Below are 12,400 nucleotides of genomic sequence, written 5' to 3' on the forward strand. Positions count from 1 at the left end.
ACCTCATCCAAAACAGAAATAAAACTTTGGAAATGTTCATATTATATGGAAAAAAAAAAAACAAGCCACACTCCAGTCCACAACATAGTTTTTTTCCCATTCCTCAGCACCTAAAGTACAGCATCAAGAGGGTACAACGTTTCACATTAGCTTTTCAGTGTGGAGAGGAATTGGTACTTCTATGGGATGTATTGGCAGTTTGTGATTCCAAAAGGGAAACATCCTTTCACTTCTTGTTCAAAGATGATGTAGGCGAGTCCAACAGGGACCAATAGCAATAGATAATTTTTTATTGTACAGCATGGTGAGGAGTCAGGTCCTTCAAGTTTTTATTACTGTTGCACAATTTCTGTCCCTGGACCCACAACGATTTATATTAGAGCAAGCCTAAAGTGGGTAGGTGGGAGATTTTGGCTACTTTCCTCAGTAGCTGGAAGCTTCTGGATGGCTTGCCAAATCCTCATAGAGCCCACCATTCTAGTGCATGGTCCCTCTTATCTTCTAGCAGCATTCACATTCATTTGTGGGTGCATCTGGATGGGAATGGGCAAGTTAAGTCTGTGCATGTCCATAGAATGACACCACTCCTGCAGTTTTCTTTACAGTATAGCATTTCATTTTACTGGGCATGTGCAGACATTAATCAAGCATACCTAGTCCAGATGTGCCCATCAATGGTCTTGCTCACAGCTAGAAAAAAAAAATGACTGGATAAAAATAGAAGGACACTGCACTGGAGCAGTGGGCTTGTAAGGCTCTGGACAATCCAAAGCCTTCCCACTACTAGAGTAACTTTTTTTTTAACTTACTATAGGTGTCCTTTAACCACTTAAAGCGGACCCAAACCAAACATTTTTTTAATTAAAAATATTTAGTTGCACCACTCTGACACATACAAAGATAAATAAACACTCCTTCAAACCTATGATCATTTCAGTGCATGCTTTTCACCCTTCCCTTTTCATAGCTAGGATTATACTGGGGCAGCCATTAGCAATTGCTCAATTGCCAGAAACCATCTACTCCACCAGTTTGCCGGAAAAACATCATACGGCGCTGCTGAGCAGCAGCGGCGTAGGGCAGATCGGCGATCCCCGGCCTCTGATTGGCCGGGGATCGCCGGCATCTGATAGGCGGAAGCCTATCCTTCAATGCGCAGGACGAAAATCCGTCCTGCGCATTACGGAGAGAGGGAGGGAGGAGGCAGAGGGCGGAAATGGCTGCGGAGGGGGGCTTTGAGGAGCCCCCCCGCAAAACGCAGATGGCCGGCGGCGATCAGACCCCCCCCGGCAGGACATCCCCCTAGTGGGGAAAAAAGGGGGGGGAAGTCTGATCGCCCTGGCATAATACTGATATGTGCTGCGGGCTGGAGAGCCCACGCAGCACAGATCAGGCAAATCACCCCTGGTCGGCAAGTGGTTAAGGGCTCGCTACAGGGCCGTACAACTCAGCACACAAGTAATACCCCCCCCCCTACCCACCAACAGCTTTCTGTTGGTGGGCTGTGATCACTCCCACAATGTTTTTTTTTCCAATTTTTTTTGTTTATTTTTATAATAACTTTTGCTTATTTTTTTGTATTATTTTGTTAGCCTACCCTCCTTCCCCCTGCCAGCCAATCAGCACGATCGGCTGTCATAGGCTTCAGCCTATGACAGTGGATTGCGTCTCTGTCGCCCAGTGGGACAGCCATGTCACACTACTGCCATAAAAAGCCATAATTGTCATCATTCTGAAAACTAGAGACCCAGGCGTACTCAAATATACATACTTTATAACATTAGTACGTATGTGGTTTTGCTAAAATTGTACCAAAACTTTGAAAACTGTATTTTTTTATTGTTTTCACTTTGGCACAAAAAAATTCAAATGACTTAGGCCTCAGCTCTCAAACACCCCAAATGTTATTCTCTTGCTTGTCATGGTTAAAAAGATACCCTATGTACACTATCAGATAGCTTTTTAGTTGCACCACTATTAAACATACAAAGCTAAATAAACACTCCTTCAAGCCTATGAGCATTTCAGTGCATGCTTTTCACCCTTCTCTTTTCATAACTAGGGTATTATAGGTGGCAGCCATTAGCAATTCCGCCTTTGCCGGACACCTCCTACTCCAGCAGTCTGCCGGATTCTGTCCTGGCAATATGAAAGGAAGGGAGGGGTTCCTCCAATAAATATAAAATATTTTATATTTGTCATCATGCAGCTGAAAAAAGGCTGCTATTATTATAATTTAGAAAATAGATTTTATTTCTGAAATCTTGTATTTTAAATTTGGGTCCACTTTAACTACCAGTAACACTAAAGGCCCTGAAGTGACAGAACATTTGACACATCATAAATGTTACCATTCAGAAAACTACAATGGGATCATCCCCGGGAGCGTTCTGCACATGTAAAGTACGATACTTTCTCCTACTGCACATGCGCAAGACATTCCCAGAGGCAGGAGCATGGTTGAGGATGCGCGCAGCCAGGGCCGTGCAGGCGCAGTCGTCGAAATCAAAACTAAGCCACTGCGGGGGACCAGAGGATCGCTCCAGGACATTGCAGATACAGGGCGGCTGCAGGGGGCTGGTAGAAAGCCCAGGTAAGTGAAACTCTTTACTAGTTTAGTTAAGGTTCCCTTTAGGCAGGGAACACACTAGATGAGTTTGTGGCACGGACGGAAAAATGCGCACGATTATACAGTGCAAGTGCACCTGCACTTTAACAGGTGCAAGGGGAAAAAAAGATCTATTTATCTGGGGCTTCCTCCAGCCCCTGGCAGCCTATCAGTCCCTCACTGCAGTTCTGCCTCCATCGCAGATGCCGACCTCGTCAAATCGGCATCTTTTGTGTCTGCGCAGAATGCTCCAGGCCACATGAAGATGCAGGCACAGAAGATGCCAACCATTGGCGGTCCAGTAGTGGTTAACTACTTGCATGTTAAATCCTCTCCTCCTCCCTCTCATACCATACCATTCTGCCGAGGCAAGGGATCCGGCAGGGTCATGTTGTATGCTGGGTCAGTTGCCACACAGGCTCCCAAAACCACAAACGGAAACAAAATCCCACGAGCTTGTGTTTTTCAAGATTGTGGTAGCCGGACTTTGATGCATACCCCACTAATCAAACATTTTCCACAGTGGGTGAGGTTTAGCTAGATATTGTTGTTGTATTTCCTATTGATAATATTGTGGGTGCAATATATTCAAAACTTTTTTATTTCAGTTCCTCGTTAATGTTGCGAAACATTACCATAGTGGCACCAGATTCACCTCATAGCGAAGCACACTCAGCAGTCATGTGACTAAAGGTTCTCCGTTTTTATCTCTAGCCGACAGCAGTAATGCAGACGACCAGTACTAATTTTCATTTTATGAAAGTGCCATGATAAAATAGGAAGCAAAGGAGAGATGTACATATATCCAAGTGCATAATTACCCAAAAATAATGAATGTTACCACGAAGAGATTAGACAGCCTGACTTTTTCCAACCTTTTGGTTTTCAGTATATGATTCTAGGAAAGAGAAGGCGCCAAAGGCACTCAAACAGAATTTTTTTCAGAACACACTGAAGTTAAAGTCCTGTTATATACAGCTGGTTTAATGTACAACATTTTTTACCTTATGAAGTGATGTAAATACTCTATATTACTACCGTAGGTTTCAGTTAAGGAAGGATTTTATCATAAATATTTTCACGAACTTCCAAAAACACAGAAGTAGAAAAGGTCACCTAGAACAACAGGTAATTCCTTGTTTACCAAAACCAACGACTGTACAAAAATATTACAAAATAAGCATCAACCACAAAATGAAAATAATTACAGTGATATCTTAGAGGTGTGAAGCAGAGTTTGGTAAAATTGTCATGTTACAACGGTAGTCGGCTCTTTTTCACTGAACTAATGGTAGTCCTTTCTTATCTACCTGGAAAAAGACAGCATATCGTCATACATTATGTGGCTTGGAAACTTTGCATAGGAATATCTGATCTCACTACAGCACTGAAGCAGTAAACCAGAATGTGTGAGGGATTTTGGTTAAAGGGAAATCTTCTTCCGCTACACACTGAAGCTATAAAAAGGCTCCTTTCTCACGCCAATTTTGACCCATTATGATCGGTAACATTTCTTCATCATCACTTCCAGCATCTTCGCCCATGCGACTTTTAGCTTTTGATTCCAAAACTGCTTTCAATGTATCATGCAAGACATCCTTGCGGTCCCTCAAATGTTCAATTCTTCTGTAGCATTCACTGTAAGACAAAGGAAAATCATAAATACCTAATATAGCTACAATAGAACACAGTCTAAAGATCAAAATAAAGAGCTGATCTGAATCTTCAGAATGCACTTGAAATTCTACAGGTTCACATATTCCTCAGGTAACCTCACACGTTTTTTCTTAATTAAGTACATTTTACATTGTGGAACCAGACATAACTATGTATCTGAGGGTATTGAATGCTGATCAAAGTTATGGTGCCCATACATGGTACAATAAAAATGTTAGATTTTCCCATTTATTCAACAAAAACAATCAAATCGAATAAAAGTCGAAAATAATCTTTATTTTCCATCAAGAAAAACAAATGATTATCAGTTTTATTCATAAAAATCCAATCGAACATATTGGAAAAATCTTTACATCTGATCTAATTGAATAATCAAAGTTTAAGTTATCTAATTGAAAAAAAAGAAAAAAAAAATAGTTGTTTCATTTATGGGCACCATAACAGTTATTTTGTTGTAGTTGTATAATTCCTAGATGCACATTTGCCATTCCACATGTGCATGAAGTCTGTGTACATGTACAGCAGTGGGACTACAAGAAAACACTTTCTTTCTGAGCCCTCCCATAAAGCAAATCATTGTTGCTCGATTGTTTGGTTGACACTGCAGGATAAGAGCATTATACAGACACCCTTCCCATCTATAGACAAGCGGCGTGTACTGTTCAACAGGGAGGGGAGGAGGGACGGCAGAGGAACACACACAAGTGAGCCGCTTCTTGCGGGGTAAGCAGAAATATAATTCTCATTATTTAACTGACTTTTTTTCCTAGGATATCATTTTTATAGACTATTTATTCATTTTATTATTTAACATATTCAAATGAATACAACATTTTTATTGCATCTAAGTTCCTATGTCCACAGTCCTTTATTCTCTCCTCTCACTAAAACAGGGAGAGAGCAAAAACTATATCAGTCCATCTTGAGGGCTATCCCTCCCTATATGAATCTATATGAACACTTATCCTCCATACTGGAACCCAGACTAAGGCCTAATTATTACCCACTCCAACCAAGTAGTGATGGTCAAGTAGATGCAAATAACTTCGAGTTGATGCAAATGTAAGCACATTGTATGCAAATATATGCAGCTTGAAAGTGAACAAATCAAATCCTGCTGAGGTACAATTCGATTGGTTCAATTTCAAGCTGCATAAATTTGCATCAACTTGAAGTTATTTGCATCTACTTGACCATCACTATAACCAAGTACTACCAATACACCCCTTTCATAGGAAAAAAAAGACTAGAAAAGAAAAAAGGGGAAAAAAGAGAAAGAGAAAAAAAAATTAGAAGAGAGATGTAAGAAACAGAAAACGAGAACCCCCACAACTATACATAAGTCTCTCTCCATTCCTATGAAAACGACCTGAAAAAACCTCTCCGGTGTGACAGGGCCTTGCACAGTATTCCACTTACAAACAATTTCAACTTACAATCTTCCAGATCGGAGGCTGTTTGTAAGTAGGGAACAGTCTGTATGTGACAGTAACTATTCACTGCATTCACATGCATGTAATATAAAGCAGGATAGAAAAGAAAGACTCTTCACACTTAAAAAGCGGAAAACGCTAGTGCTCAGTGCTAGCGTTTTGTGCGGGTGATTTTACCGTGAGTAGCGTGGTAAAATCACTGTACACTTCTGCGATTCAGAGCGATGGTGATCAGCACTTTATTAAGCACTATCGTGACTGCTCCAGAATCGTGGCAAAAATGCTGCAGGTAACGTGTTTTGCGATTGGTGCCGATTGCAAAATGCCTGTGTTCGGCATCAATTGCGGCAGTGAGATCACTGCCATAGTTTAGAATAGCACTAGCGCTTTAGCGAATCACCCTAGTGTGAATGGGCTTTTATGGTCTTAAGCTGGCCAAACACTCTGATACTTGTAAGAAAAGATTTTATGAAACTCCCCGATTCCCTTGTCTACCACACTGCACCATTCGCTATTAGAACAGATTCTGATAGTAATCAAATCAATTACTTAACTGCATCATACCCCTCACTAGCTTTGTAAAACTCAATGCAGTACAAAGCTATGCAGCTGTCAAACACGCCACACTCCTGTTATGCTCAATTGCAAAGTGTCTTTTTCCCATTGTTTGATCAGTTAAATCAAAAGAAATGATTAACAGATTCTTGTTACATATTATGTTTTTATTAAATCTAACACCTAATCTGTTAAAACTATCAAATTGTGTACAAGTAGCTGTCAAACTACATGCCAATTTTGATAAAAGCTGGAGAACTTAGGTTATAGCAGGATCACGGGTCATAACAACTTTTAGGGCCCATTCACACTTGAGAGGGAATCTCGCGATTCCCACTGAGGCAGGGAACACACTTGACTGTTTTCGTGCGCGTTTTCTGCACAGAAAAACTGAGAACTCATGTAAATCAATGGGCTAGTCCACACTTAATGCGTTTTTTGCACGCAGAAAAAAAACTGAAATTCTGCATCATGATTCTGCACATTTTGTCAGTTTTCTCTATAAGTTACATTAGCTGCTAGGAAAAAACGCGCACGTTTTCCTGCATGGAAACACACTTGGTGTGCAGAAAAAGCATGCAGAAAAACGCGTGCGGAAAACTGAAAGACAAGTGTGTTCCCTGCCTCAAGGTAAACCGCTAGCGTTTTTTTTTTTTTTTTTTTAAATCGCTGTAGCCCCCCAGCTCATTATAAACCAGAATGCCCTAAATGTAAACATCAAAATGCAACAATGTTTCATTGCCTATGGGAATGTCCTATCATTGTGCAGTTTTGGAAGGGTGTCCAAGAATATGTGAAAAAGGTTTGTAAATACAATTTACGCTATGATGTCCAATTACTACTCTTTAACTATTACAAGCTGGTCGAACATGAGGAACACCGGGAGGAAGAAACATCTTCACCTCCCTCGACATTAGTTCACCTGATGCTAATAGCAGCAAGAAAAGCTATATATAACAGGTGGATATTTTCAACTTCTCCATCAGTACTGGACGTTCAGGAAGAATTGCTTCACATGTTCTATATGGATAAACTAGAGACTCTTTTGCACAAGGACAGGATGACCAAGAAACTTTTTAAAATATGGGAAAAATTTATCATCTATTTGTTTTCTCCTCAGGAAATTCGCAACATTATGGAACCTTTTAAATACACTGAGTGGTATGCTATCAGGGACTTGGAGGGTAGCCTGGGGAAGCTTAAGGCCTAAAAGGATTAGGTAACTTGGAAAAATACGACAGTGTGCAACAAATTTGAAGGGCATTTCCTCTATGACGAGAGCTGACGACGGGGGAAAAAAACAAAAAGGGGGGAGGGGGGGGGGAGGAGGGGAAGGGGTACAGGGGCAGACAAATAGTTAATATTGCGGACCCTATCTAATACAAGATGAGTGATTGTTATAAGCTTAGTAACAGTAAGATTATGTTAATATGGTCTGTACATTTATGTGACTTTCTATGACGTGGTCTCCTCTGAGGAGGGTTGTAATTTTTCTTGTAAAAATCAATAAAACATTTTTAAAAAAAAATCGCTGTAGCATGTAACACATGGCAGTGTTCTCACTATCGCGTTTGCGGTTAGCGATAACCGCAAACGTGTTACATGCAGCGGTTTGCCGGCGATTAGCGATCAGCATGCATAGCACCACTAATCGCGATCGCGCCAAAACCGCAGCGTGTATAGTGATTTTTCTGCATTAATCACGGGAAAATCAATCCTGCAAAACACCGGCGGTAATCGCCGCCATTTGAGATTTTAGATGTGAACGGGGCCTTATAATTCTGAAATAATATACTCCAAATGCAGTAAAAATAAAATTGGTTTGTAACTGCCTGCTTTCAAGCAACAGTGACTGTAGCCATTGTTTTAAATAGGCAAAGGTTATGCTAGGACTAGGAACAATAGTTTTTGGGACAAGGGACATATCAATTGGGCAGCTAAATCACTATAAAATAGCAAATAGAAGCATTCAATACACTTTACAGGTATTGACAGCGATAACAACTAGTCACAGCAGCCAGTTGCTTGCCCTAGAATGACTGCCAGCGTGCCCACAACAAGCATGGCAACAGACGCGGCTTTGTGCCTGCGCACTCAGTGGCTGATATGGACACAAATCCCAGGGCTTTTATTAGGTAGGACGAGGAGCGATAGAATGTAAAACGTACACTGAACTTGCGCTTTAAGGACTAGCGCTAAGCAAAAACAGCATGAACTGTAGACTAGTATAAAAGTAATTTTTTGCAACACTAAAGCAAATGGGAATTGTATGTATAAAAAAATAAACCAGATACTTAGCCAAGGAGAGGGAAGGCTCTGGGTCCTTCCCTCTGCTCTCCTCTCCCAGTACCCTTGTAACAGTGACAGCTCCTCCTTTTGAATCCCCCACCACAGAGGACTTCGGAAGACAGGCTTCCCACACTGCGTATGCGCGAGAGGTCTCTTAGGGTGTGCGCAGTATGGAGTGGCCCTCTCGTGCACTCATGCGTGTGCAGTATGGGCCCGCCTGTCTTCGGGACAACTCTGCTCCCGAAGACTTCTGAAGTCCCCCGGGCTCCGGAAGACTTGTGAAGTCTCCCTTCGGTGGCGGAGCAGTATAATGACCAAATAAGTTGAATACTGCTACGGGGGAGCCAGCGCTGGAACAGGGACCGGGAGAGGGGCGGGAAGGCTCTATAGGCCCCAGAGCCTTCATACTCCTTAGGTAAGTATCTGGCTTTTTTTTTTCATCCTTGATTCCTATTTACTTTCAATAGTTCTGGGCCTAAACTATTACTTTCAAGATCTCTAAAAAGGTGGCCATACACAGTTCATTTTTTTTTAATTACTGTATTGTTATTTTGAAAAAGTGAGAAAAGTTTAATTAGATTTTTCTATACATTCAATCATTTTCTTGAAAAATCGATTTGGTTGTATCTCGGCAGAGTAGTGCTCGATCAGCTCACGATTTTCATCTGGGACAGGCCAGATGGATTATCCGATCTTGATCACAAACACAAGGTAGCTCCAGCCTGACAAGGGACTGGAAAATGTATTCTTTGCAACCTGGCTAGCACAAGTCAGCAAGCTGGTGCAGTTCCTAAGCCTTATTTTCTGCAAATGTGGAAAAATGCAACTGGTACCTAAATATGTATAGATAGACACACCTGAAACAAGCATTTGGCTAATCCAGTCAGACTTCAGGTCAGAAACCCTAAGCTAGCTAACGGGTAGATTTATTTTAGGTAACCCTCCAGGACAGGTATACTACGAGATTTGGCCCCTCCCAGGAAACAGGAAACATCCACTTGGTCTCTCTATAAGTTTAGACCCACCGCAGGTGTCCGGCAGTATGTATTCAAGAAACCCTGAACATGGTCTACACACCAGACTACCCTAATTATACATTGCAGTTTATCATATATACACATAACGTATACAGTATTACATATACATATATATATATATATACTTAATTTTAAAATGGGTGGGTTCGCAACCTGTCCTGGAGGGTTACCTAAAATAAATCTACCCGTTAGCTAGCTTAGGGTTTTTCCAGTAACCCTCCAGGACAGGTATACTACGAGATGATGAGCAAGAAATAAACCTCACCAACCTTAGGGCGGGCTGACCGCTTGCAGGATTTCTCTTCCAAACTCCCTTGCAGTCATCCGATTCAACTTGTAGTGGCACATGAATGTGTTGATATTCTTTCATGTCGCCGCTTTATATATCTCCATTGGAGACACTCTAGCTCTGCAAGCCCAGGTCGTAGCCGTTGCCCTGGTATAATGAGCCTTTACTTCACCAGGAATTTCTAAATTCATGGTTTTATACGCTTCCACAATGCACAGATTGGATCACTCTGTGCATTGTGTACTGGATACTGGATCATCTATAGTTTTTTTTTTTTTTTTTTTTATACCTTTTGGCTTACTAACTTGCCAGAAAAATTAAATAAACTTTCTGATTTTCTGGTATCTTTACTTTCCTTAGCTATTCTATCAGATTTTTCCTTACATCTAACATACTTCATTTCTTTTCTTTTTCATTCAATGGATTAGTGTAAAAGAAAGGAGATATAATTTCTTGACCTCTGTAAACCTATCTCTGACCTTGGCAAAAAATCTTCACTAGTTCTGAGAACAACTCTATCATCATATATTGTGCAGGACAGTTCTTTACCTGACAGTGCCTCGAATTCACTTATGCATCTTGCAGAAGTTATGGCCACTAAAAAGACCGCTTTTAGCGTTATAAGTCCTAAGCCTAAGTCTTCCGCTGGTACAAAAGGCGAAAATGTCAAAGCTTTTAGCACAGTCGATAAATCCTATTTTGGAAACGGTTTCACCACAACCGGCCTTTTCTGCTCCACAGACTTCAAAATCTAATAATTAAAGGATCATTAGCCAACTGCTTGTGTAAAAAAAATCCTGATAATGCAGAGATCTGAACCCTAATAGTGTTTAGGGTCAGACCATTAACACAGTTTTGCAAAAAACTCCAAAATTGTCCCTATTTCAGCAGACTTAAGAAGCCCATACCCAGTCGATTTTCGGCCGATCGATATCGATATATCGATCGCAAATCGATTGCCTGATTGCGATCGAAGGATCAACTGCAATCTTTCTGACAAGCTGGAAAATTAAAATCGATCTGAAGAGATTGCTTATCACTCTGCATTGACCCCAATGCACCTAAACACATCCGATAGATCAGAAATGTATCTGATAATCTGTCTGCTGCTAATCTAAACAGTGTATGGCTACCTTTAAAAAACAGACTCCTGTAAGCACAGGTCATACATTTTATATAAGTTCGCTTTCTAACTATTCAGTAAAGATTCTATCACTCTGTTAGATAGTCTTTTTCCCGAGGATAGACTTTTCACTAGCAAGTCCGCTAGATTCAAATGTATTACTTGGCAAATGCAAAAGTTCCAGGTCGGCACACCAATTCAAAATTAAGTAGTTTTCAATTTATTGCTTCATGAGCACACAAAATGACAATTGTTTCGGGGCCACGGCGGGTCCCCTTCTTCAGATAGTTTTTTGTCTGCACTATCTGAAGAAGGGGACCCGCCGTGGCCCCGAAACAATTGTCATTTTGTGTGCTCATGAAGCAATAAATTGAAAACTACTTAATTTTGAATTGGTGTGCCGACCTGGAACTTTTGCATTTGCTATTTAACACTGGATGTTGAGGCTCAGCACCCACAGGTTGCAGCACCCACACCTATGGGCAAGGTGTGCCATCTCCACAACTGGATTTCTCAAATGTATTACTTGAGGAATGTTCACCTCTTGAACTGTGATTAGATTGTCCATTATTGGTAACAATATCGGTCCTGCAAACTTCATATTCAACAATAGCGGAAACCACAATCTCTTGTCCCAACTGGGTGCAGCTAAAATTACAGTCATCTCTGAATTCATTATCTTCCTGAGAACAACTCTACCTCTGGTATTCCCCACATCTGGGTTATCCACCTGCTATATTCAAAGTCCACTTCACAATCGACGTTTGAGTCCGACTGAGGAAGTCTGCTAGATAGTGCCCTTTAGGTGTACAACTGTGAACGACTTCAAATTGTCCTCTGCTAACACTAGACTCTCTAATGCTGGGGATACACGGTACGTTTATGTACTGTGTATCGAGCAGCTGATCCGGCCAGCTGATAATATTCAGCTGGCCCGATCAAGCCGCTCGACCCCCGCCTGCTCGATTCCCACCTGCGGACAATGGCAGGGAATCGTGCGCTTATAAGGAAGGGGACGAGCGGCAATCAATCTGCGCGCACGAGCGAGGATGCGCTGGCATCGAGCCGCTGGCTCGATCCGGCGCAATAACCGAGCCGTGTATGCCCGGCAAAATGCTAAGTTCATCAACTTGAACAATTTTGTTCCCCTAAGACGATTTTCCATCGAATTAATCACAAATCCTAGGCACAGAATTATCCGAGATGGTTGTATTTGAAATCTTTCTATGCTTATTACTCATCCATCTTTTTTCAGTTCTGTAATCACTACCTCTATGATGATGCATTAACTGGTAAGGAATTAACACAATTTCTTTCTTGTGAAGTTCGGCAACTATTTACGAAATAATTTTTGTAAATATTCTGGGTGCCGATTTTATTCCAAAGGAG

General features: G+C 41.3%; 1 protein-coding gene across 1 annotated transcript in view; it reads right to left on the reverse strand.

Annotated features, from left to right (window-relative positions):
• Positions 1–3,565: 3,565 nt before the first annotated feature.
• ZNF830 (zinc finger protein 830) overlaps positions 3,566–12,400 on the reverse strand; it is a 90,509-nt gene continuing 81,674 nt past the window's right edge. Inside the window, exon 10 of the mRNA XM_068236689.1 lies at positions 3,566–4,246. Within this exon, the coding sequence (XP_068092790.1) occupies positions 4,066–4,246 (181 nt within the window). The 3' untranslated portion in view covers positions 3,566–4,065. The remainder of the gene's footprint in view (positions 4,247–12,400) is intronic.

The sequence above is a fragment of the Hyperolius riggenbachi genome, chromosome 5 (assembly GCF_040937935.1).
Source record: "Hyperolius riggenbachi isolate aHypRig1 chromosome 5, aHypRig1.pri, whole genome shotgun sequence".
Classification (NCBI taxonomy): Eukaryota; Metazoa; Chordata; class Amphibia; order Anura; family Hyperoliidae; genus Hyperolius; species Hyperolius riggenbachi.